This window comes from Elgaria multicarinata, chromosome 9 (genome assembly GCF_023053635.1).
Source record: "Elgaria multicarinata webbii isolate HBS135686 ecotype San Diego chromosome 9, rElgMul1.1.pri, whole genome shotgun sequence".
NCBI lineage: Eukaryota > Metazoa > Chordata > Lepidosauria > Squamata > Anguidae > Elgaria > Elgaria multicarinata.
Window position 1 is genome coordinate 97,871,674 of NC_086179.1, and position 25,175 is coordinate 97,896,848.

Below are 25,175 nucleotides of genomic sequence, written 5' to 3' on the forward strand. Positions count from 1 at the left end.
AAAATAAATTTAGCAGTTTTGTGCTTATTTTTTCCAGGAAACATATGTTCTTAAAAATCCAAGTTGGCATTGTGTGTGTGTGTGTGTGTGTGTGTGTGTGTGTGTGTGTGTGTGTGTGTGTGTGTGTGTGTGTGTGAAAGTAGCTCACCTTGCCTAGGGCGCAAAATAGTCTGGCACTGGCCCTGAATTCCCCCCATGTTTTGGCGATGCAAAAGGTTACCACCATAGAGCCACTCGGAGGGGGGGGGGGGAGAAGCAGGAATCTTTTGCCCACCGAGGGGGGAGACGGGCAAGGGGTCGGCGGGACGCGTGGTTGGGGGGGGAGGCTCCCTACCGCCCCCGACCCTCTTAGCCCCGCGGGGGGGCCCCTGGCTCCCCAGCGGCCGATTGTATATAAATACAATTTATATTGTATTGTGTATTTGTGCTTTTAACCTGTTGATTGTCTTACTATGATTTTAATTTTTGTGAACTGCCCAGAGAGCTTCGGCTATTGGGTGCTATAGAAATGTAATTAATTAATTAATTAAAATAAAATAAAATAAATCCTGGTACCCAGCGACGCCGCGCTGATCGCCCACGTGGCTCCACCTCCGCCAGCTGGACCGGGGGAGGGGGGAGGTAAGCAGGCGCGGGGGCGGCGGCGGCGGCTCTTTCATGCGGGGGCCGAAGGGCGAGCGGCCGAGCTGCTGCCGCCGCCGCCGCGCGCGCCTTGCGCTGGGAGGAGCAGGCCGCTGCAGGGGCTGGGCAGCCGAGGGGCTGTTGCGCTCAGCGCGCAGGGGGCCCTTCCCAGCCCGTGGGGCGCAGGAGCGTGCGGGGACTGCAGCCTCGGGGGTCTGGGAGACGCGGGTCTGAAAGGGAGGGGAGGAGGGGAGGAGGGGAGGGGAGGCCCAGGCGAGTGCGCGAGCGAGAGGCCCGGCCCGGCCCGGCCGGCCCAGCGGCAGCGAAGCCCTGCTGCCCAGGGATACTTCCGGGTCCTTTGCCGGGGGGTTGTCTGCTTCTGTTCTTCGGATGAAGGAGGAGGAGGCTGCTGAGAGCCCGAGTCCGCTGCTCCCTCTGGCTGCATCCTCACTGTGCGTATGTATGGACACGTGTCGCCTGCCTTCTCCTTTCAGCCCTCTGCGCTCTCGGGCCTTCCCATCCCCATCTCCTTCATGGGCCAGGCCTTGACGAACTTGGCGTAACCGGATGCAATGGCCCCCTTCCTACTCCTACTCCTACTCCTCCTGGGTCTGGGCGACTGGGGCTGCTCCTGGAGTCAGGCGGGGCCCTTCTTGCAACAGTAGGATTTGCCTCTGAGAAAAACGTGCGAAGGATGAGGATGTGAGCTGCAGCCGTTTCTGCTGTTCAGATAGACTACTGTACGTAGCTGGGAAATGCTGCTGTTGCGAGGATGTCAGCTTCTGAAGCAGCGCTAGCAGTCAAGAGGCTTTCCATCTTTTCCTCAATAATGGATTTTTGTGTGGAAAGGAAGAAGACGGGAGAAATGGTGGGGAAACACAGGAGGCTTACAAGCGGAAGACTCCATTTCCTGGACACCTTGTAAAATCCCATGAATGAGGCACCGAGACTGCACAATAAAAACCTTGCTGGAAGAGCAGCTGGGTGTACAGGGATTAGCAGGTGTGTGTACTTTTGGTATGGAGAGAAATGTTTATCACCTGCTGTTTGCTACAGCTGAAGCTGCTTGTTAAAGGCATGGTTACAAGTGGGAAACTATGTATTGCTGCTTTTAGTATGTGTATTCTGCCCTTCCTCCAAATAGAAATCTAAGGAGCTGGACAACCGTCTGTCGGGGATGCTTTAGGGTGGATTCCTGCATTGAGCAGGGGGTTGGACTCGATGGCCTTATAGGCACCTTCCAACTCTGCTATTCTATGATTCTATGATCTGAACAGATTTTCTTCACCGAAGCCCAGCACTCCGGCCCTCACACTGTTTGGGGAAGTTGGATTTATGGAGCAAGGATAAGGGTGCCTTGAGGTGGCTGTGCTTTCAAGTGTATGTTGTTGTTTTTAACATGACACAGTGAGCCTGTTCCCATGACATGCCAGCCCACCGTGGCTTAATTTACCTGCAGGGCTGCCTGCAGATGCCAGTTTTCCATGGTGCTCCCAGGTGCCTGGCACACCCAGGTGGGCAGGGGTTCTTTGAGGGCTAGACAACTCTCAAATAACTCGCAGGTTGTTTTAGGGTTATTTAATGATTGTCTAACCCTCAAACAGCCCCTGCCACCTGGGTCTGTACTATACAACAGGCCATGGCAGGTTGGGCGCCTGTGGGCGCAATGTAAAAATAACACCTGCGAGCATCTGGCATGACGCAGTCGCCCCCATGGGTAAATTAAGCCATGGTGGGCTGGCATGCTTTGTGAACCAGATCAAAATGAGATTCATGAGACTAATTTATTCTGTGTAATCATGACAAGATTCTGAAAACTTATTATAAAGTTTAACTCAATATTCATCCTGATTTATTGATACTATGATCTGTTAGGGTAGAAGCAGAAACTACTGTCTTTTTCTTCTTTTTCTTTCAGAAAATTGGAAGCTGTTTGAAGTTGGGATTGTTGCTTGAGGTCTGTATACTCACCTCACTGTCACCTCTGATAAACTGGTGTTGCAGGGTGGGGTGGTTTTGGGTTATTATTATATTAATTTCTTCTGTTTCTGAATGATTTCTGTTTACAACTCTTATTTTTTCCTATTTTCCCAACTGGCAAAACTAAGTTGTGCTTCAGTACCTTTAGGTACAGTAGGCTCTTGCTCTAATTCCAGGACTGGGCATTTGAAATTATGGATTGTAAAAAATTAAAGCTATACTTTTAAATTTTTGTAACAATGTTGTAAACTGATGACATTATACATAACGCATTCTATGATCTTAAATAAGTAAAGTAACATAAACTGCTAAGAAAATAAGTATAACATGTATTTGTTTTCCCCAAAATGTGTGTATGTGCCTCAGCCCCAGCCCCATGTCTTCAATATTTCCATAAATGTAACAACTCCAGCATAGCCAATAACGCTACAGAATTTTTGAAACATTTATTTTATTGAGGAAAGTTTCAGCTGGGTTGAAGTGGGGAAATTAGAAGACAGATTGCAGTTACGAGGTGATTGTGGGCAAAAAGCACAGGGCATTGCTGGTACAGTGTGCATTGATACATATTTGTGCTTAGATAACTGTTTTATTCCAGCAGGAAATGGAAACATGAATGACATTGAGGAGGAGACAATATTCCTGCAAGGAGGTCCTGAGAATTCTAAAGCTCATGAATTGTTCTGTGAATTATTTGCCATGGATGCCAGTCCTGGCTCAGAAAAGGTGTGTGAGATCCAGGACATTGATTCTTCAGAGGAGGGGCAAGAAAAGACCACTCATTGTGAAAGAGGCTTCAGGAAACGGAAGGACACTATTGTTCATCAAAACACTCTTCGAGGGGAGAAACCGTACATCTGTGTTGAATGTGGGCAAAGCTTCAACCGGAGCTCAGACCTGGTCAGGCATCAAAGGATACACACAGGAGAGAAGCCACACATATGCATGGACTGCGGAAAGAGCTTCAGTCGGCATTCCCACCTCATTCAGCATGGGCGGATCCACACAGGAGAGAGACCATACAAGTGTCAAGACTGTGGGAAAACCTTTAGCCAGAGCACACACCTTGTCCAGCATCAGCGCAACCACACTGGGGAAAGGCCTTACGTGTGTGGCAAATGTGGAAGACACTTCTACCAGAACTCGGGCCTCCTTCGGCACGCCAACTGCCACATGGGGCAGAAACCATACAGGTGCCCAGATTGTGGGAAACGTTTCAGTGATAGCTCTAACCTTGTGGCTCACCAGAGACTTCACACGGGTGAGAAACCCTACAAATGCGCTGACTGTGGAAAATGTTTCAGCGAGAGCTCTAAACTGTCCATCCACCAACGGACTCACACAGGAGAGAAACCTTACGTGTGTTCAGAATGTGGGAAAAGCTTCAGTCAGGGCTCTCATCTCATACAGCATCACCGAACGCACACGGGTGAGAAGCCATATGAATGCTCTGAATGCAGCACCAGCTTCAGTGACAAGTCCACCCTGATCAGGCACCAGAGGACCCACACGGGGGAGAAACCCTTTATGTGCATGCAGTGTGGGAAAAGCTTCAGTCGCAACGCCTACCTTGTTGCTCACCGGAGAGTGCATAAGTGGTAGGTATCAGCCCCCTTGGCACATGGCTCGTGGGACGTCATTACCAGAGCATGAGCTGTGGTGCCCCCAGCCTCCAGTTCCCCCTTTGACCTGGCAACTCATGGCAGAGCCTTTAACACACTACTGCCTTTTGACCTCCTCCTTGAAGTATGGGAATGATTGTTCTGGTCTACCTTGCAGGGCTATTGAAAAATTACTGAGATAACATTTTGAAAAGGTTTGAGCAACTTTTGAAGAAAATTCCATTCCCACTGAAACCTGAGCCAGCTGATGTGAGCATGTCTGGAATAGATCCATGGCCTTGCCCCTTTCTGGCGGGTTTCAGGCTGATCCAGAAGTACAGACCGAAATAAGTGTTTGTTTCTTTTTGCCTTCCCCTCTCTGCCTCAGAAGGTCTTGGAACATTTTTTTAATCTTTCCCATAAAAACATAAAAGTGATTCCATGAGGGGAAAAGCAAAATTATTATTATTATTATTATTATTATTATTATTATTATTTATTTATTTATTTATTACATTTCTATACCGCCCAATAGCCAGAGCTCTCTGGGCAGTTCACAAAAATTAAATACATTCAAAGTATAAAACAACAGTATTATAACAAAGTATAAAACAACAGTACCATATACCTACATGTTCACATCAAATTTTATTCATTTTATATTTATTTATCTATTTATTTGTCAATTTGCAAGTTGCCTTTTGGTTGAAATAGATGGCTAATGTTAAAACTTGCAATGGGTTAAAAATTAAGAATATAATTTTAAAACTTAAAAACAGCACCAACAGCAGAAATTGAGAGCAAGAGGGAATCTTACAAACAGACTGCAGAGCAGAGAGATAAAAAATACTGAAACATACATACACACACACCTGAAACTGTACAGGACTTTTTATCCTTTATTTTGCTGATGCACAGTTGTGCATCTTCAGTTTATAAAAATAAAGCTCTGTTTCATTCCCTGACTGTTTGCTCTAATGGGGTGAAATTGGGGTGTGTGTGTGTGTGCTCTCCCTATGAGAGGTCAGACAAGAGCAAACAAATATAATACCATATATATATATATATATATAGATATATATATATATATATACTTGAATCCTGTCTTCAAAACAGGAGATATTAGTACAACAATAGCAAACTTTTCTCTCACTGCCCTTTCTCTTGACTTTACGCCCAGCTTTTGGCACAAGATTCTTTTCTGTATCCTAATATTGGCTTGTGAGACTGTATGGATCTATACTGCCTGCCAGTCATCATCACTTCCTGGAATGGTTGTTATTTTCATAATGTGAGCCATTTTTCCTAAATCCTTCCTTTTAGCCAAAATCAATTTTTCAAGAAGTAAAGAAAATTAGTTGTACTTTCATTCTAGTTCAGAAACAGTACACCCATAATTTAAACATATGGTACCAAGTCAACACACATGGATGGGGGACTTTGATTTTTATAGGAGGTTAGTTTCTGAAAGTTCTGCAAGCTCTCTTGAGAGAAGATGAAGTGCATATGGGGAGTGGAACTTGGACTCTTTCCACTTCGTAAGTTAGCAAATGAATGAGTTCCAGTGCGGGGGGGGGGGGGAAGCGGGGGAATGAGTTATATTATTTGCAGTCTCTACCCTAAGCACTGTGATTAGAGTGGGGGACAGGGAGGAGCTTCCAAATCATGTGAGGTACTGGTTCCTCTCTATTCGGCCCTGGTTAGGCCTCATCTAGAGTATTGCGTCCAGTTCTGGGCTCCACAATTCAAGAAGGACGCAGACAAGCTGGAGCGTGTCCAGAGGAGGGCAACCAGGATGATCAGGGGTCTGGAAACAAAGCCCTATGAAGAGAGACTGAAAGAACTGGGCATGTTTAGCCTGGAGAAGAGAAGATTGAAGGGAGACATGATAGCACTCTTCAAATACTTAAAAGATTGTCACACAGAGGAGGGCCAGGGTCTCTTCTCGATCCTCCCAGAGTACAGGACACAGAATAACGGGCTCAAGTTAAAGCAAGACAGATTCCAGCTGGACATCAGGAAAAACTTCCTGACTGTTAGAGCAGTACGACAATGGAACCAGTTACCTAGGGCTAACCAATAGCCACAGTCTCATAGAATCATAGAATAGCAGAGTTGGAAGGGGCCTACAAGGCCATCGAGTCCAACCCCCTGCTCAATGCAGGAATCCACCCTAAAGCATACCTGACAGATGGTTGTCCAGCTGCCTCTTGAAGGCCTCTAGTGTGGGAGAGCCCACAACCTACCTAGGTAATTGATTCTGTTGTCGTACTACTCTAACAGGAAGTTTTTCCTGATGTCCAGCTGGAATCTGGCTTCCTTTAACTTGAGTCCGTTATTCCGTGTCCTGCACTCTGGGAGAATTGAGAAGAGATCCTGGCCCTCCTCTGTGACAATCTTTTAAGTATTTGAAGAGTGCTCTCATGTCTCCCCTCAGCCTTCTCTTCTCCAGGCTAAACATGCCCAGTTGTTTCAGTCTCTCTTCATAGGGCTTTGTTTCCAGATCCCTGATCATCCTGGTTGCCCTTCTTTGAACATGCTCCAGCTTGTCTGCGTCCTTCTTGAATTGTGGAGCCCAGAACTGGACACAATACATTGCCCTCTTCTGTTCTCTTGCCGCCAAGAGGGTCCCCTGCCCCCAATCTTCCACCTAGATCTACCCTGCTGTAAGTTAAACCCATTAGCTCTAGTTCTGTAGAGCAACAGAGGCCAAGTTTTTGCCCTCTTCTATGCAATAGCCATTCAGGGATTTGAAGAGTACTATTGTGCCCCTCCCACCCCCAGCCCAGGCTATGCTCCTCCAGGCTTAACATACCCAGTTTCTCCATCCTTTCCTCATAGGACTTGTTTTCATACTGCTGACCATCTTCACTGCCTTCCTCTGCACCCGTTCCGATCCTGTCTGTATCCTTCTTAAAGTGCAGCACCCAAAACAGGATGCAATATTCAAGATGTGATTTGACTAGTATAGAATTACAGTGGAGGAATTATTTCTCATGATCTGGAAACTATGGATCAATTAAGACAGAATAAAATTGCTTTAGCATTTTTTTGCAGCCATATCACACTGCTGCCTCGTGTCTAGTCCTGAGATCCTTTTCGCATATAGCTCTCTCAACCAGTTAGTTTCTTTTATAATCTCCTGTGCATTTATCTGCAACCGATACACAACTTCACATTTGTCTCCATTGAATTTAATTCAATGGAGACAAATTAATTCCAACTCCATTTTCCATGCTAAGTGAGGTCATTTTGAATTATATTCCAGTCTTCTTAGGTAATAGCTGTCCCTCACAGTTTTGTGTCATCTACAGTTTTAAAAGGATGCCCTCCACCCCTTCATATAAGTCATTGATAAAATGCTGAAAAGTATCAGGTGGAGGACAGAGACTGGCAGTGCCCACTCAAAGCCTTCCTCTCGTCTGATAAATTCGCAGAAGTTTACAACGCTGATTGCATTTAAACAGGCACCTGAATAATTCAGTCCCGGGATGCAATCTAAGGCAGGGATGGCCGGCTGGCAGCTGCATCCACGTCTGTCCTTATTTTCCCTGACCCCCTCTTCTCACACTACGGCCGCTTCTCAAAAAGCCCTCCCTGGATCCCCTGGACCTTAATAATTATAGACCAGTATCAAATCTTCCATTTTTGGGCAAGGTGATCGAGAGGGCCGTTGCCTTCCAACTCCAAGCAGTCTTGGATGATACAGATTTTCTAGACCCATTTCAAACTGGCTTTAGGGCAGGATACGGAGTTGAGACAGCTATGGTCGCCTTAGTGGATGATCTCCGCATGAGCATTGACAGGGGGAGAGTGTCCCTGCTGGTACTTTTGGACCTTTCAGCGGCTTTCGATACCATCGAGCATGGTATCCTTCTGGAATGCCTGAGAGGTTTGGGAATCGGGGGCACTGTGCTCCAGTGGTTCCAGTCCTACCTCTCAGGTAGATTCCAGATGGTGATGCTTGGGGATAGTTGCTCCTCAAAGAAGGAGCTGTTGTATGGCGTTACCACAACGCACCATCCTATCCCCAATGCTGTTCAACATCTACATGTAACCTCTGGGAGAGATCATCCGGAGGCATGGGTCGGGGTGCTATCAGTATGCTGATGACACCCAAATATATTTCTCTATGCCTTCAATAACAGCATCAGCTAAGGATAGTGTGTCTCCTCTGAATGAATGCTTGGAGGCAGTAATGGGCTGGATGAGGAAAAACAAACTGAAGCTGAATCCAGACAAAACAGAGGTGTTTGCTGTCAAGGGCTCTGACCTAGGTTTGGAGATGTGTCAGCCAGTTCTGGATGGGGCTACACTCCCCCTGAAAGACTGTGTTCGCAGTTTGGGGGTGCTCCTGGATCCGTCACTCCAAATGACAGCCCAGATAGATGCGACGGCCAGGAGTGCCTACTATCAGCTTCGGCTGATACGCCAGCTGCGCCCCTTCTTAGAGTCAGAAGACCTAAAGACAGTAGTGCACGCGCTGGTAACCTCAAGGCTTGACTTCTGCAATGTGCTCTATATAGGGCTACCATTGTACCTAGTTCGGAAACTTCAACTAGTTCAAAATATGGCAGCCAGGTTGGTACACCTAGGGGTGACCACATTACACCAACATTAAAATCACTCCACTGGCTGCCAATTAGTTTCCGGGCAAAGTACAAAGTGTTGGTCATCACCTTTAAAGCCCTAAATGGTTTGGGTCCAGGTTACCTGCGGGATCGCCTTCTCCCATATAGTCCGCCCTGCACACTTAGGTCCTCTGGGGTGAACTTACTTCAGTCAGCTAAAACTAGGCTGACATCAATTTCCCAAAGGACCTTTTCTTCTGTCGCCCCCAGATTGTGGAATGGCCTGCCGGAGGAGATTCGTAAAATTAACACTATGTGTGATTTTAAGGCAGCTTTAAAGACTAGCCTTTTCCGGCAGGCCTATCCAGATCAATGTTAAATCATGATTTTTTAAGATGTATTGATTCCTGTTCTAATGTTGTTCCCTGCCTCGATCAATGGCCGGCCCTCCACCAAGCAGGAAATGGGAGGACCCCTTGCTAGGAGGTGGGTGGACCAAGCCTTTATTTCCAAATAGAAGCAGCATCTAAAAGGAGAGAAAAGCGACTTACCAAATTCTCCCTACTCACCCCCCACATGCACACTATTCTAGAACGGGAAACCCTCTGGTGATCGTTACCCAGCCACAGTATGTGAGTTATGGCAAACCTTATATCACTGCTGAAACAACTGTCTATCCCCACTGTTATTTACACTTTCTGAAGCCAACTAAAATAACTTTAGGGGGGAAAACCAAGATCTTCTTGTAGAACTGGAAAACAATCTTCTAAATGTAACCTATGAGACATTTTAGACAAATACAAAAGAGCTGCTCTAAAAGAACCAACCACACTCCTATTCGGGGAAATTCCTCTTATGAAGGTGGAAATGGGGGAAATTTCTCACAATGCAAATTCTGGTTTCAGAGGAGGGATCTTTCTTAGGACCAAGGCAGGGGAGGAAGAGGTTAAATTACTCTCCAGGCCTTCTGTGTACTCAATAATTAGCAGTTTCCCTGCCATCCATCCCCACCCTCACAAAGTTGGTGCTGTGTGCTTTACCTGCCCGTTAAATGCAAAGGTGCATCAAATGTCACATGTAGTTGGTCCTTTGATGACATTACGAAAGTGGTTTTACAGATTCTGAGGGCCGTCTATTAGCCAATGGAAACTTAATGCCCCCTCCATGTTCAGAAGCAGCAGGTGCTTCCCTGCTGCAAAGGGAAGGGTGGTTGCCTTCTTGCTCTGCATTTGGGCTTTCTGGAATCATCCAGTTGGCCGCTGATGGCAAGAGGGTGCTAAATTAGATGGACCTAAGAGCCTTTAGGAGGGGAACAGGCAAGCCTGAACAGAGAGAGAGAGAGAAGAGCACTTTAGAAGCACAGCTCTCCACCCTCAAACACACACACACACACCACGCTGATGGACAAAGAATAAATGAGCAGTGAGGGAAAGGGGGCTGCAGCACCCACTCCACTGAGAATGTGGCAGCTTCAGATCAATGGTCACGTCTGACAAGCCCCATTTTTGAGTTCTCCGCTAGAGTACCAGGAGCAGAACAGTGATGGTGGCAGAGCTTTCCACCACCACAGCAGCGAACCTCCCTCTCCATCCCTGGACTTCATAGAATCATAGAATAGCAGAGTTGGAAGGGGCCTACAAGGCCATCGAGTCCAACCCCCTGCTCAATGCAGGAATCCACCCTAAAGCATCCCTGACAGATGGTTGTCCAGCTGCCTCTTGAAGGCCTCTAGTGTGGGAGAGCCCACAACCTCACCAGGCAACTGATTCCATTGTCGTACTGCTCTAACAGTCAGGAAGTTTTTCCTGATGTCCAGCTGGAATCTGGCTTCCTTTAACTTGAGCCCGTTATTCCGTGTCCTGCACTCTCGGAGGATCGAGAAGAGATCCTGGCCCTCCTCTGTGTGACAATCTTTTAAGTATTTGAAGAGTGCTATCATGTCTCCCCTCCATCTTCTCTTCTCCAGGCTAAACATGCCCAGTTCTTTTAGTCTCTCTTCATAGGGCTTTGTTTCCAGACCCCTGATCATCCTGGTTGCCCTCCTCTGAACACGCTCCAGCTTGTCTGCGTCCTTCTTGAATTGTGGAGCCCAGAACTGGACGCAATACTCTAGGTGAGGCCGAACCATGGAGAGGAACCAGTACTTCCCTTTCTGTTGGCGGAGAAGGAAGGCCCTCAGCTGCCAACAGCCCTTCAGCTGCCCTTCCCAGGAGCTTAAGATTGTTCCCGAAAGTACTTCAAACTCACATGCATATTGTGTTATGAAGAAAATGTAACAGAGTACATGAAGATGCTTTTTTCTGCGGGCGAAAAGAAATAATGGACATGGGGTTACATAATTGGGTAAAATGGAACACTCATAATAAATATGCTTAAGCTAGGGCAGAGAACTTAATCAGGGCACTTTCTTGTTTTTTTTCCTCCAGGGGCGGGCAATACATTCCAGCCGCCACTCAGGTCTATAAAGCAAAGGTGGTGTCCCAATTTCTATTTGGTGCTCAGATATGTCTTCCTCTTTGTAAGAACTCACTGGAAGATGTTCAATCTTCCTTTCTAAGGCTAATATTTGGAGTTCCAAGATGTGTTGCTAGTGCAGTCTTAAATCTGGAAGTTGGGTTGAGTACCCTAAAATGTATAGGGTGGATACATACACTTTATTTCTGGCTCCGTTGCAATTTAAGTCCTATCCCTAATTCGCTCACCTCAATGGTCTGGATGGACTCTTATAAATCTCCATGGGTGAAAGCAGTTCAGCTAAAACTTACCACCATAGGGCTCTCCCAAGACCATCTGTTATCCCTGGACCTGGGTAGTGCTAAAAGGATAATTTAGCAGAGACTCCTAGATATTGATACTCAGGAACTACAGCAAGCTGCACGGGGCCCATGTTCCCCATATGCCTTGGGGCTACGGGATCACGACCAAAATAGTGTACCTCTGTATTTAAGCTGGTTATCTATACCCAAATATAGGAGGGCATTTTTCCTAGCAAGGCTTAATGCTATGCCTTCTAGGGTAATGGAGGGCAGATTTGGGAAAGTCCCACTATCAGATAGATGCTGCCCCTGTAACAACGAGGAGGTGGAATCTATCTCCCATGTATTATTCAACTGCAGCTTCTATCAGGAGGCAAGAAAAGCCCTAATCCATCCTTTCACGCAACGATTACCTGGACGATCGTCCGTGACCCTTATGTCGGTCCTTTTACAGGCTCAAGATAAGCATACCACCGAACAAGTTGCTAAATTTCTTAATCAGGCAATCCTTACCAGATCAGTTATGGTGGCAGGACTTTCCTTTGCTTCTAGCACAGAACTTTAAGGAGGCTCATGCAATCATACTCTGTTTTAATTTCATGTATTTTAAATATTTATTATGTGTTTTTATGTTTTATTGGTCTGTTGACTAATAAAAGGAATTGAATTGGGTTGAGATGGTGGCACATTGAGGAGCATATATCTGTGCAGCATCTGTTCTCTTCCTCCTTAGTGGTTCTTTTGTGAAAATTAAAAAGAAAACAGAAGCAATGGGGAAACACAGAGAGGCTACAAATGGAAGATGACATTGTCTGGAACCCCAGTCAAATATTGTGAATGAGGCAATTGCATGGCCAGTGCCATCTCTGGAAGCACACCCTCCTCACCGTCTCTGAAATGATTCCACTTACTCTCATTACTTAAGGAAATCCTGCCTGTGAGGGGCCTCAGTGTGCCGTTTCTGGAAAATGGGGAGAAGGTTTGCCTGGATCCTAGTGTGGAGTGAATCAAGCAGATTGTCACAAACTTCTTAAAGAATAACAACAAGCTCTGAAGGGAACCTTGGAGCTGGGTGTGGATCTGAAACAGAAGAGGCAGAGAGAGAGAAAACAATTGGAAAAGCTGGAATTGAAACCTTTTTATGATCTTTAAACAACCCTCAACTACTGCCTTACTACTTTCCCCTTGTACTTATTATTGCAATTATTTGTATTTAAAGTATTTATTACTACATCTGTTTGCAGCCATCTGATCAACTCAGCATGCTAGTGTGAAAGCAAAGGGGACTGAATGAGCATCGCAACACTCGGATGCCTTTCAGGTTGTTTTTTAATATAGTGTGAACCGCTGTGAGCATTGTTTTTACAATGGAAGGGTAGGATAGAAATATGTCTTAATAAGTAGGATGTGATATTTCGGTATCATTACTAAAATGTTTTTGAGAAAAAAGGAGCATGATCTAGCTTAATAGATATATTAAGGCTGCAATCCTATGTACACTTACATGAGAGTAAGTCCCATGGAACACAGTGGGGGTTATGTCTAAGTAGACCTGCATAGGATTGGCTGCCAGTCCCTTAACTGGATCTGGCAGCCAGATTTCATGGGGAGAGATTTAAGGATATGCTTACAGCTGCAATCCTATGCAAACTTACGTTTGAGGAAAAGTTTTGAAAGCAGTGGGGCTTACTTCTTAAACATGCATAGGATTTCAGTGAGACCTGAGTGCTGAAGTTTGGCTGGATTATGCTTAAAGTCTATTTCTTCTTGTTGTTTTTCTTTAAATAAAGGCTATCTCAGCATGGAAGATATTTCTCACCGTAGGTTGCAGAAATAGGTATATTTCCTGGAAAGCCCTTGCCATAATTCCCATGCCCAAATTCATACTGTACTTTACATGGTGTTGGTCCACCCAGCGTATAAAGTCCTTATTGGTAACACGCCACTAAAAGGCAGCTCTGGAATGAAGAGAACCATTTGCATGTATCCAAACCCCACATGCAAAGCTGCCCTAAATCAGCTTAACTCCAAATACTTTGGCTTAAGGAAGGTTCAGACCAGGCTAGCTAACTCTTCTTGTCTTTGGGTCAATAGAGTCAGAACAGAGCAAGTGAAATGCAATGGACATTTTGTACCTGCCTTCCCACCCACCGTTCCAGAACTCCTATGATGAGCAGATGCAAGCGCATGTTCCCCATTTACAAAATGGAAGTGCAGCTCTAAACCCAAATCCCTTTGCACACACCTGGTCCCACCCCACTCTACCCTGCAATTTAAGTGAATTAGGAAGCTATCAAGAGTTGCCACCAAAATTTCACTTAAAATGTGTGCATTTCTCCATAGGTGAAACATCTGAGGAATGTTGTGGGAAGCCAAAAGAGCAACATTTCCTAGGGAAGGGCAGTTTACAGGTCCCTTTTGATCAGTTCTCATTGCCTACAAGGCCCTGCCAGAAATGTATTGATCAGGTGCTGCAGGTTTCTTATACGGAACAGTTCTCTTCTCTGCCCAACAGGTGATGCTCTTGGACTGACCTAGTGACCATGGGCTGATGATGAAGCTGGTACTTCCTCTGGGCCAACAACCCATTCTCAATGCTTATTTTAAAACTGTGATATTTGATAATCTGCATAGGACATTGGAACATTCTGGTGCCAAGTTGCATAGGGTTAGGGTTGATCCCACACACAGTTCTATAAGGTTTTTTTTAGAGTATTTTTATCCTGAACCTCAGCCAAAGGTGAATTTCCAGCTGAATCAGAAGCAGCAACTGTTCATTTACCCACTGCCAATTTCTGGCCCCTGAGGTGAACCAGGCAGGAAAAGGCATTGGCTGCTTCATCTCCTGATTTGGCTGTGATTTTAAAGCTCAGGAGCAACCACTGGTTGCAACCTGGCAATCCTGCGGTTGTCCAACTGCAATCAGGTTGTCAGCAAGCAACACTTCCACGTTTACACAACACAACCATTTGTAGGCATATCAGCCTGTCATTCACAATCTTATCTTTTTCGCTGTTTTCCCAAGTGTTCCTTGCATTTCCCCTCTCTCTCTTTTTTTAAAAAACGAAAACGAAACATCCTTGGCACTGCTTCTAGCGGCTTCACAGCAGCTCCGTTCCTAGAGACAGAATGAGCCTGGGAACAACACTACCATTATAGCATAGCCCCAAGTGGGCATCCTTGGGGGGTGGGGGAAAGAAGGTTGCCTTCAGCCATTTGCCCAACAATGCCCTGGGGAAATGCTGGCTCACGATGCAGCATAATTTCTAGGGGCATTCTGTCCCTAGGAATATAACTGGCTACTATGGGATGCAAGGTTTTATTTTAAGTAAAAATAAATTCATAGCCAGTGTGTATTTAAGATGAGACCACCCCTTGAAAATTGTAAGAATTTTGTGATCCTCCCAAGAGTGATTTGAACTTTGGGTGGGTTTTTGTCCCACTCTAAAATTGGGCAGCATAATTCAGCCCAGTAATAACTGAATTTTAAATCAAGGCAATGTAAAACACTGATGTAAAACATGATTTAAATGTGCAAAAGGAGGCTGATTTAAATCAGTTATTTAAATCAAGTTTCCCACTGAAATGTTTCATATATTTCCTGAACAATTGGGCAAATCTAACCACTAAACCATGTCAATTTGCAGTTAAAGCATTATTTACATTGTTTCATCCTTACCAGGCGTTGCATCTCTTTGTCTCACTGTATATATTTTGCCCATGTGTCCTCTTTTTTTTTTTTTTTACCCATAGAGGAAATGTTTTTAAAACATTTCTATAGGGTCTTTCTTCTAGGGATGTACAAGAATTTCACTCCAGTTTGCAAATCATCAGAACTTGCCTCGTTCAAAACTCTGAATGCGAAGAACACACTTTTCAAAGAAAGCTTGCACATTTCTGAACTTGTGATCTCATTAGAAAAATGCACTTTCTTTTTTATATAAAAAATACAGAATTTCACACTTTAGTCAATGGGTGGAGAGTGTCCGCTTTTGAAAAATTCTAACAAAAAGAAAAACCAGTCACATATGGAAATGGGACCAGGAAAACCAGGCTCTGAGGTGGAGTTCGGAGAACCAGCAAGCTCAAGCATCCCTAGTTCTTCCATGCCCTAATCCAGCACCCATGACAAATTGAGGTTAAGTAAGAGAATACAGACAGAAGTACATTGGATAATTTTGTTGTCTTTTTCTTTCCCGTATTGCTTCTTTCTGCTGTGTGCGTGCACTTTCTTGTTTAGTGTGATATCCCATGACATTTAGAAACATACACAGAGTAGAAGATCCTGCGTAAGAGTGTTATATTCAAGAAGCAACATAAACTCCAACAAAGCTTTATTGGAAGTGAGATAGTTAAACACACACACACACACACACACACACACACACACACACAGGAACAAAAGGGGAAATGCACAAAACACAGTCGCACAAACACAGTATTGCTGTCTTAAGAGTATCGTAACATATTTTATGGCATTGCCAGCCTTATCATAACATTAACAACGTCACATGACTCATCCTAGAATGATTTCCTTCAACTTGGAAACATCAGGGAACATTCTTTAAAACAATCTTCCCCAACCTGGTGCCCTCCAGATGTTGGTTGAGGCTGATGGGAGTTGAAAGTCCAAAATAACTGAAGGCCCATTAGATTGGGAAAGAGAGTTGGCAGTGGAGTCCGTGGGGAGAGTCTTTACTGGTGGAAGGAGAATGAGGCTGCTTGATCAGGCTTTAGGTTCCTAGAAGAGACTGGACTACTCATTTTATTCACATTGTTACCAGCCACTTTTTACATTAGCTAATCATACAACTTCTGCATGGGTTGAATTTTGAAGTACAGCAAAATTCTTTTGGAATTGCATACTTTTCCTTGAATTGTATATTTTGTGAATGATTTTTAAAATGCCCATAATAGCACCAGAGAATAGGTCTACCATTTCTGGTATATCTGGTGAGTGGGTAACGATAATGCCTAGGCACCAGGTCTACCAAGGTAGGTAGATTAAGCCTCTGAGAAATTTATATACCAGGTTTACCACTCGGTTGTTTCTCATTGGGTAGAACTGGTGTCCAGACAACAGCTTTATACACACAGCTGAAATCCTCTGTTCTTTCCATGTCTCTTTTCACCCCTGTAGTGGCCTTATAGACAATGAACAATAGATTCAGATATCATAGAATAGTAGAGTTGGAAGGGGCCTATAAGGCCATCAAGTTCAACCCCTGCTCAATGCAGGAATCCACCTGTTTTCTGACTCCTAGCTGAGCAGAGCAGAGGAAGCTGCCCCAGCTGGACTAGAAGGCACATAAGGAAGCGAGCTCCCAAAGAGTGAACAGGGAGAGTAAACAGAAGTTTGGCAGGGGACATCAAGGGGGAAGTCCCTAACAAACAAAAAAGTTCTTGTAACACACATTCATATAGTACGGGGCTCTGTTGTTAACCTTCAGGGAGGACAGGTCAAAGCACAGTCAGAAAGGCAGAAACAAAAAGGGACTATGGATGGAAAGGATTCTCCAGTGGTGGTGACCTGCAAGATATATGCAATGTTTGTGTTCCTGCCTGAGATCAATATGGCATACTTGGAAGATGGACTGCTGGCAAGGGACAGGTTGCATCTCACAAAAGCTTGGAAGAATGTGTTTGGCCACAGCATGAAGAACTTCATCAGGAAGGCTTTAAGCTGAATCCTACGGGGGAAGGAGATGTAAACATGGAGGCAACAATGGATGAAGGCTTATGCACCATAAAAGAGAGAAGAGCTCTAATAATCTTCACAATAATGTAGGAAAGAAGCCAGAGTATAAAGCAAATGGTCTTTGATACTAACTTGAACTCTTAACACATGAAGTCTATAAGGCCATTGAGTCCAACCCCCTGCTCAATGCAGGAATCCACCTTAAAGCATACCTGACAGGTGGTTGTCCAGCTGCCTCTTGAATGTCTCTAGTATGGGAGAGCCCACAACCTTCCTAGGTAACTGGTTCCATTGTCGTACTGCTCTTCCAGTCACTCCCCTGAGTGGGGGCTACTTGGCTCAGCAATACTAGAAATGAGAAGGATCTTGGAATTGTTGTAGATCACAAGCTAAATATGAGCCAACAGGGCGATGTGGCTGCAAGAAAGGCAAATGCTATTTTGGGCTGCATTAATAGCAGAGTTGGAAGGGTCCTACAAGGCCATCGAGTCTAACCCCCCGCTCAATGCAGGAATCCACCCTAAAGCATCCCTGACAGATGCTTGTCCAGCTGCCTCTTGAATGCCTCTAGTGTGGGAGAGCCCACAACCTCCCTAGGTAACTGATTCCATTGTTGTACTGCTCTAACAGTCAGGAAGTTTTTCCTGATGTCCAGCCGGAATCTGGCTTCCTTTAACTTGAGCCCGTTATTCCGTTTCCTGCACTCTGGGAGGATCGAGAAGAGATCCTGGCCCTCCCCTGTGTGACAACCTTTTAAATATTTGAAGAGTGCTATCATCCTTTTTGCTTATATTAGTCGTTAAAGTAACTGATGGTATTGTACATTGATGGCATTAAACCAATGAATAATAATCCAGGAATTTCATAATGAAAGGAATCCATGAACTACATTCAGCAAAGAAAGTTATTAGTGGGTTTCCGTTTCAGCCAATTAACGCGATAAGTCAGTGATGTCTGACTTACCTCCCTTTCTCTCTAGCCTGCATATTGTTCTGCTTTTCTTTGTGCCTTTCCCCTCCTCTCACCACCTGGCGTAGGAGTCTCTTTATTTCCTTACTAGACTCTGTGATGTGGAGGAGACCAATCAGCCTGTCGCTTTCCTGGCTTCCTGTCTCTCCCAGCTCGTAGGTGTGTTTGTACTCACCTGAAAAAGTTAGACACAGATGAAATACCTTCGGCCTCAGGGAAGTCAGAAAAACTTCAGTCTGATTCCAACAGCATTAGTAGTGGGAGACACCACAAGCGCCGGGTTTACAGGAAAATACCGAACCAAAGATCAAAGATGTGACACCGATCAGGTAAGAGAACTAAATCTTCTCTCTCCATTGCAATACAAGGAGGTAAACTTTGCCCTGTTGCCACATTCCAGGGTGAATCGGAGTGAGAGAGGGATGTGTGGGGCCTTGTATAGAAATTCCAGCTGAGCTGTGTCAGATTTAATCAAGAATGTAATGGGGTCTGACAGCCAAGTTCTGGGGAAGAAGGAAAAGAAAGGGACCCACCATTTTAAAATGCAAAGTGAAATCCATGACCTCCCCCATGCAGGGAACAGTAGCTAGGGGCCTAGTTTGATTCTCGTTGGATATATTCTCTTTTTCATATAAAGACTCTCTTACAGGGATGGTTGGTTTATGTCTTAGTTTTTCCCTCGGCATGAGGCAAAAGTAAGCCTTGAGTCTCACCTCCTTTGTAGAAAGAAAACTGGGAGTGGGGAATACATTTTTCCATGTACTAGCTAGACTGCGTGCGCTCAAACTCCAGTTAGTAAAGATTTGTCTAGGAAAGCAGCCCGATGTGAGATTGCAACTATCAGTCAGGCTGCTGGAATTATTACAATGTATTTCAAATTTGTGCCCCTTCGTTGCTTAGCGGTTCGCGTCAACCTCCTGCCAATTGCTCAGGCCTAAAGCTGAGGCCTTACTTTGTTCCTCATCAACGTGGTTTCTTCCCACCAGACAGCACCTTCCTTGGCTTCTAACCTTGGAGACAAATAATTGTAGTGTCAGCTCCCTAATCAGAGGAGCTGCTGAGGACAGCAACCAAATCGAATGGACTGTGCTTGAACCTTTTTCCTTCCTTGTTTTATTTACTGATGTCCTGTGACTTTTATGGTATTCAGAGGTGTTTACTGTGATAGAAAAGAGACAACACTATCTCTCACAGAACATAAGGTTTCCTTGGCTCTACCACCTCCTTCAGAGAGTTAATTGGAATAATTGCCATCCTAAATGGAAGATTTGTCCTGTGTGGATCTGCCAGACCGTTCCACATGCAGAGGTTCTATGGGAGTTAGCTTAAGGCGGCTTCTGATGTTAAAGCAGGTCCCACTTACTTTAGAATATCAATTCCACAGAAAATAATCTAAACATAACATACAGTTGGTTCTTTTTAGAACATTCTGGCTCCAAAGAATGGACCCAAGAGAATGAGTTGGGTTTTTAAATGAACTTGATAGACTTAGAAATCCAAGTGCTTAATCTGCATTGACTCTTGAAGAAGGGACCAGGGGGAAGAAATAACTGTGAAAAAGTCCCAGGATATTCTGGAGCTGGGTTGCACCAGAGAAAAGGATTTCTGAGGGCCTTTGGAGACAGTTGCCCCAATCCACCATGAAAGACCTGTGTGCACAGCTGATGGGCAATGCAAATCTCCATTAAGAAGGTCATTCAGGAGCCTTTGAACTTGATGGAATGCATCTGTTGATGCAGATGGACATGTCAGTCTCCCATCTATGGCCAGTAGTTGCAAGAACACACACAACTAGTGATGGATTGGAGCCAATATACATTTTAGACAACAATTATACAGTTATTATTCACTACTCCCACAACATCCCAACTTCTTTCAATATAACACATCTGTTTCAGAAAAATATTTTTCCAACATTCAAACTAATATTATGCCACTGGGGGAAAAACTTTCCCCCCCAGCCAGCTAACTTGTCAGTTGCAGCAATTAGTGATGTGTAGGATGTAGTTTCATGAGTGTTGTGGCTGAATACCAAGGAGGCCGTGTCAATGACATGACTGGTGATAAGCAATACAACTCCTCAACTTGTCACTGCCATTTTATGATTGTAATTTTTAATATTTTTATTGGACCCTAGCTGAACTGTATATGCGTGTAGTAGCAAGTGGCCACATGTGAAATTCTTGACATCAAAAAGCCCAGTGCAGTAGCCAGGGTTATACATGTGTAGCCCTTGACAGATCATAGGCAATAGCTGCCTGCAGTGAAAATCTGCCTTATTAAAAGAAAAGAAATGGCAAATAGCAAAAAATAGCCTTCTACTCATTATGGGAAAATAGGCTATAATGTGGTTGGTGGTGGATCGGGGCTAGTATGAGAGCCAGACTAAATATTTCATACCAGTTGCATGTCAAATTCTCTCCACCACCACCCACCTGTGGGAAATAGCCGCTTAGGGGGAGTGACTATCAAAAGGATCAGTCGCTCATAGGCATGTGTGGGGATACAGCAACAGGATCTAAGATTCCCTTCTGCACATCACTTCCTATGAAGAACTAGGTATATTAGCAATAACATTACTAAACAATCCCCAGGTCTAGAGAGGAAGCTATGTTAGTCTGTTGTAGCAAAATACCAGAGTTTTCAGCCAATCTTATTGTGGCACGAACTTCCATGAGCTCTGGCCATGACAATCTATGTCACAATACATTTCTTCAGTAATGTCCAGGAAAGTTTTGTAAGGGCATTACAAAGGAACTTCTCTCTGGCCTTCCTTCTTCTCACATCAATCCGTTGGTTTCTGTTCACCACTCTGCTGCTAAGATCATCTTCTTGGCTCGCCGCTTTGACCATGTTACTCCACTTCTGAAATCTCTTCATTGGCTTCCAATTCACTTCAGAATCCAATATAAACTTCTCCTGTTGACCTACAAAGCTTTTCACTGTCTAGCTCCTTCCTATCTCTCCTCTCTCATCTCACACTATTGCCCCGCTCGTGCTCTTCGCTCCTCTGATGCCATGTTTCTCGCCTGCCCAAGGGTCTCTACTTCCCTTGCCCGGCTTCGTCCATTTTCTTCTGCTGCCCCTTATGCCTGGAATGCTCTTCCAGAACATTTGAGAACTACAAGTTCAACCGCAGCTTTTAAAGCTCAGCTAAAAACTTTTCTTTTTCCTAAAGCTTTTAAAACTTGATTTTGTTCTGACTTTATACTGTTAGTTTTACCCTACCCAGTGCTTGTTTACCCTACCCTGTGCCTGTTTGCATTCTCTTCCCCTCCTTATTGTTTTATTATCGTTTTATTAGAATGTAAGCCTATGCGGCAGGGTCTTGCTATTTACTGTTTTACTCTGTACAGCACCATGTACATTGATGGTGCTATATAAATAAATAAATAAATAAATAAATAATAATAACTAGCCCAGAATATTGGGGAGTTTAGTGTAGCATAGTTGCCATAAATAGCATGGGTATTAAGAGTTGATATCATGAACATAGTCTGGCTACAGGATAGAGCCAGACCTATAACCTCTCTGCCCCTTCAGTGCTGCCTGCGCACTAACTCCATAGACAGGAGATAAAATGACCTCAACCTGTGCAGGGTGGGAAGGAGCAAACTGAATCATCGCTATCTCATACGTGATTTGAGACACTGGCCAAAGGGGTTTGCCACTAGAGGCTTAGATTAACACCTGTATATTTGTGGAACTAGTCTGATTAAACTGTTTAATTTACTGTTTGGCACCTTATATAGGGAAATCAAAACTAAACAGATTACACAGTTCTAAATAGAATGTTTTGTCCTGTGATGGGCAAAATGATGGTCTTGGGGGGAACTAAAACTGAAATAATACAAAGAATGTTAATTTTTGCACTGGTTATTGCTCAAATTATTACAGGTTAGCAAATATTTGAGGTGATTCATTTTAATTTTTGTTTTTTATATTTGGTGTATTTTGTGAACTGGTTTTTGGGATAAGATAACTTTTTTTTTTCACGTTAACTTATGGGGCAAGTTATATTTATCTGTTAATGCTCATGTTTTATTCAGCTGAATATGCATCTGTCACTTACAATGAAATAATATGATCTTTTTCAAAATTATCATGGCTTGTGGCCACTATAAATAAGCCTGATCCTATGCATGCTCATTCTGAAGTTGTCCCACTGAGTTCAGTGGTCTTGCTCCCAAGTAAGTATAGGTAGCGCTGCAGCCCTTAGTTAAGGCAGAAATAAATGCTATGAGAAAGATGGACTTTTTGTTAAGCCTAGACAGACATATGCATTACTGTTTATTTTCTCCTTAGATTAAAGGTGTATTGCCATTGGAAATGGCAGCTGTGTGTTTCACACCCCACTCCATCTCTGTAATGGCTAATGCCGATGTTGTAACGTGATATTTCTATGTGTCCCCACCTCTGTTCCACATCAGTGACTACTGTTGGTGCAGAATACTGTGACATCAGGACACGGTGGAGTTCTCCTCTGGCTCTTGGGTTGTGGGGCAATCTATCCCTCATCCTAAAGACAGTTCTGCTCCCGCTGCCCTAAAGTCTTAAGAATTTCTTCAGCCTGTTTATGAATTTGAAAAGCTGCCTCAGCACTTTTGCAGCCTGAGAACAAGGCTGTGAAGGGCACTTTCTGATCAGCCTTGGCAGGAACTATTTCCAATGACATGTAATTTCCAGTATGGGGGGGATTCCAACCCCCTCATGTTACACTGGCTGGCAGATATAAATTCTGCAATAGAAATGCTACTTCTTTGCTGTTAGTGTAATGGACCAAGTTAGAAGAGGCATTGCTCTGCCCTCACCCCCAATGTCAGTGGCAAGGCGCATGTGGGATGATGCACCAGGCACACCGATGTATAAAAGATACAAATATAAAAATGGTGCTTGAAGTAGCGAACAATAAAATGCAAGTTAAAATCTTCATTAAAACAACACAAAAACAGATCCATAAAACACAACAATAAAAGAAATAGACAACACCCAAAGAATTAAAATCTCTTACAGACCAGAGTCCTGCCTGAATAAAAAATACTTCTTGTCTTCTGTAGTCCTGCTGTCAGGACAATGGAGAGGGGGCCAGCCTGACTTCTCTCGGCAGGGAGCAACCACCCAGAAGGCCCTTTCTTGTGTCCCCATCAGACACACTCCAATGTGGCTGGATTGAGAGTAAGGTCTCCTTTGAAGATCTTAAAAATCAGGCAGTTTCATATGGGAGAATATCGTCTTTCAAGTATCCAGGTCATATAGGCCTTTGTAGGTCATAATGAGCATGTTACATTGTGCCCAGAAACGGATGGTAGCCAGTGAAGGTATTGCAACAAGGGAGTCAAGTGTGCCTTGCAACCAGATCCAGTCAACAGTCTGGCTGCAGCATTGTGAACACTTTTCAAAGCCTACCCCACACAGAGTGCCTTACAGTAGTCCAAATGAGATGTAACTAAAGCATTTGTGACTGTGACCGGTTCAGACATCTCTAGGAATGGATGCACTTGATGCAGTATCCTTAACTGTGCAAACACACTCCTGGCCATTGCCAGAACTTGGACATGCAGGTTCAGGGCTGAATCTAGGATGTGATCCTGATTCTGAGTCTTCAGGGGTAGTGTAACCCCATCCATCTAGCACAGGTTGAATCCCTATTTGCTAATCTGCCTTTTGATTAACCAGGACCACAGTGCATCTAGACCCATCCAAGAAATGTCCATACCATGGTCAACTTTACTGAAAGCCCCCAAGAGTTCCAGCAGAACCAGCAGGGACTTATTCCCATTATCCAGTTCATGGTTTAGATAATTCCCTAAGGAAACCAAAGTCCCATAACCAGGAATGAAGCCAGGTTGAAATGGATCTAGATAATCCTGAAACCCTTCGAGTTGAGAAGCCATCACATGCTCCAGCATTGCCCAAGAACAGAATAGAGCAGACTGGCTGGAAGTTCTCCAACAGACTGAGATTCAGGGAAGGTTTGTTTATTTAAGAGCTCCATCCAGCGAGCATTTTATTGCACGCTCATTACTGGGCACTCATGGATTGCTTGGAGGTCCCCCACATGACGTTGTCTGCCATGCGCACCCCTTCTGCCCCTTCTGGCCTTCCTTGTGCCTCAAGAAAAAAACAGAAAAAGTCTGGTTGCTGCTCTCTCCTGCTGGACTGAATGGGCCTCGTGCTCCTTGTTTACTTCCTGTTTTCAAACTGAGTGACGACAGAGAAGTGATGGGAGCCAGCATTTCTTCCTAGGTGTGATGGAGGTCTTAAACAGAGGTCTTAAACCGAGATCTTATTACAGAAGCATACTTTGCTGTAAACAAGTGTTCAGCATTACCCTTTCCCACTCGGCCAGTCACCACTCAGCTGCTTTTATAAACCAGAAAGGGTAAAGGCGCTGCACAGAAGTGATAGGCCTCACCTCTTGAAGACAACTGGCCACATTCTTGGGCTGTTGCAAATTTAAAAGGCAAAGGCATGCCTAAAACGTCAGCCCTGCCTTCTCCACGCACTAGTGTGTTTCTCTGAGCAGCTGACCACCCACACACCTCACTCATCTAGAGCATAAGATTTGCCAGTTGATGATTAGAAGACTGGGTAGGAATTTTTTGAGTGTGCACATAATTGCAAAATTGAGAGTGCCTTCTCTCCCCCCCCCCCTAGTTCTGTGAGTAGTTTGGGGGAATTTGGCACAACTGGCAGGTACAGTGCAGGTAAAAAGGGAGTTAGTCAGTGGCTATGCTGATGAGCACCCTGAGGCATCATAATGATGAAGGGGAGCTAATTCAACTGACCCCATCGTGGTCCACTGGCAAGAGGGGCTAGAGAAGGGTAACTCTCCTCAAACGCTGATGCTCGCATCACATCAAGAGCTGTCTAAGCACGGTGGCATGGCACAGTCAGGTGCTTCCTCAACACACCTTAAAGAATGCAGGCAAGTAGGGATGTAGGAGAATTTTGTTTTGCTTGCAAAACATGAAAGCGT

General features: G+C 44.6%; 2 protein-coding genes across 7 annotated transcripts in view; both read left to right on the top strand.

Moving 5' to 3' along the window:
- Positions 1 to 1,022: 1,022 nt before the first annotated feature.
- On the top strand, positions 1,023 to 13,262 carry LOC134403867 (zinc finger protein 239-like). Of its 6 annotated transcripts, XM_063134390.1 has the most exons (5): positions 1,025 to 1,073; positions 1,471 to 1,623; positions 2,540 to 2,578; positions 3,200 to 4,199; positions 7,044 to 7,297. In XM_063134390.1, exons 4-5 carry the CDS (start codon positions 3,214 to 3,216, stop codon positions 7,117 to 7,119), a joined length of 1,062 nt encoding a protein of 353 aa, XP_062990460.1. In that variant the 5' UTR covers positions 1,025 to 1,073; positions 1,471 to 1,623; positions 2,540 to 2,578; positions 3,200 to 3,213; the 3' UTR covers positions 7,120 to 7,297. The 6 variants fall into 6 exon arrangements, with proteins under 6 accessions (XP_062990462.1, XP_062990463.1, XP_062990460.1 ...); XM_063134392.1 differs by lacking the exon at positions 1,471 to 1,623 and having other exon boundaries at positions 1,023 to 1,073; XM_063134393.1 differs by lacking the exon at positions 1,471 to 1,623 and having other exon boundaries at positions 1,023 to 1,073; positions 3,203 to 4,199.
- A 5,067-nt stretch (positions 13,263 to 18,329) lies between these two features.
- LOC134404315 (uncharacterized) overlaps positions 18,330 to 25,175 on the top strand; it is a 52,416-nt gene continuing 45,570 nt past the window's right edge. The window contains exon 1 of the mRNA XM_063135030.1: positions 18,330 to 18,525. Coding sequence (XP_062991100.1) covers positions 18,391 to 18,525 — 135 coding nt within the window. The 5' untranslated portion in view covers positions 18,330 to 18,390. The remainder of the gene's footprint in view (positions 18,526 to 25,175) is intronic.

What these genes read in the sequence shown, in the direction of transcription:
- LOC134403867 (XM_063134392.1), top strand. Translation starts at nt 3,214, where the DNA reads ATGAATGACATTGAGGAGGAGACAATATTCCTGCAAGGAGGTCCTGAG. An exon ending in CACCGGAGAGTGCATAAGTG is followed by an intron (nt 4,200 to 7,043) that starts GTAGGTATCAGC and finishes CTTTCCTCATAG; the next exon opens with GACTTGTTTTCATACTGCTG.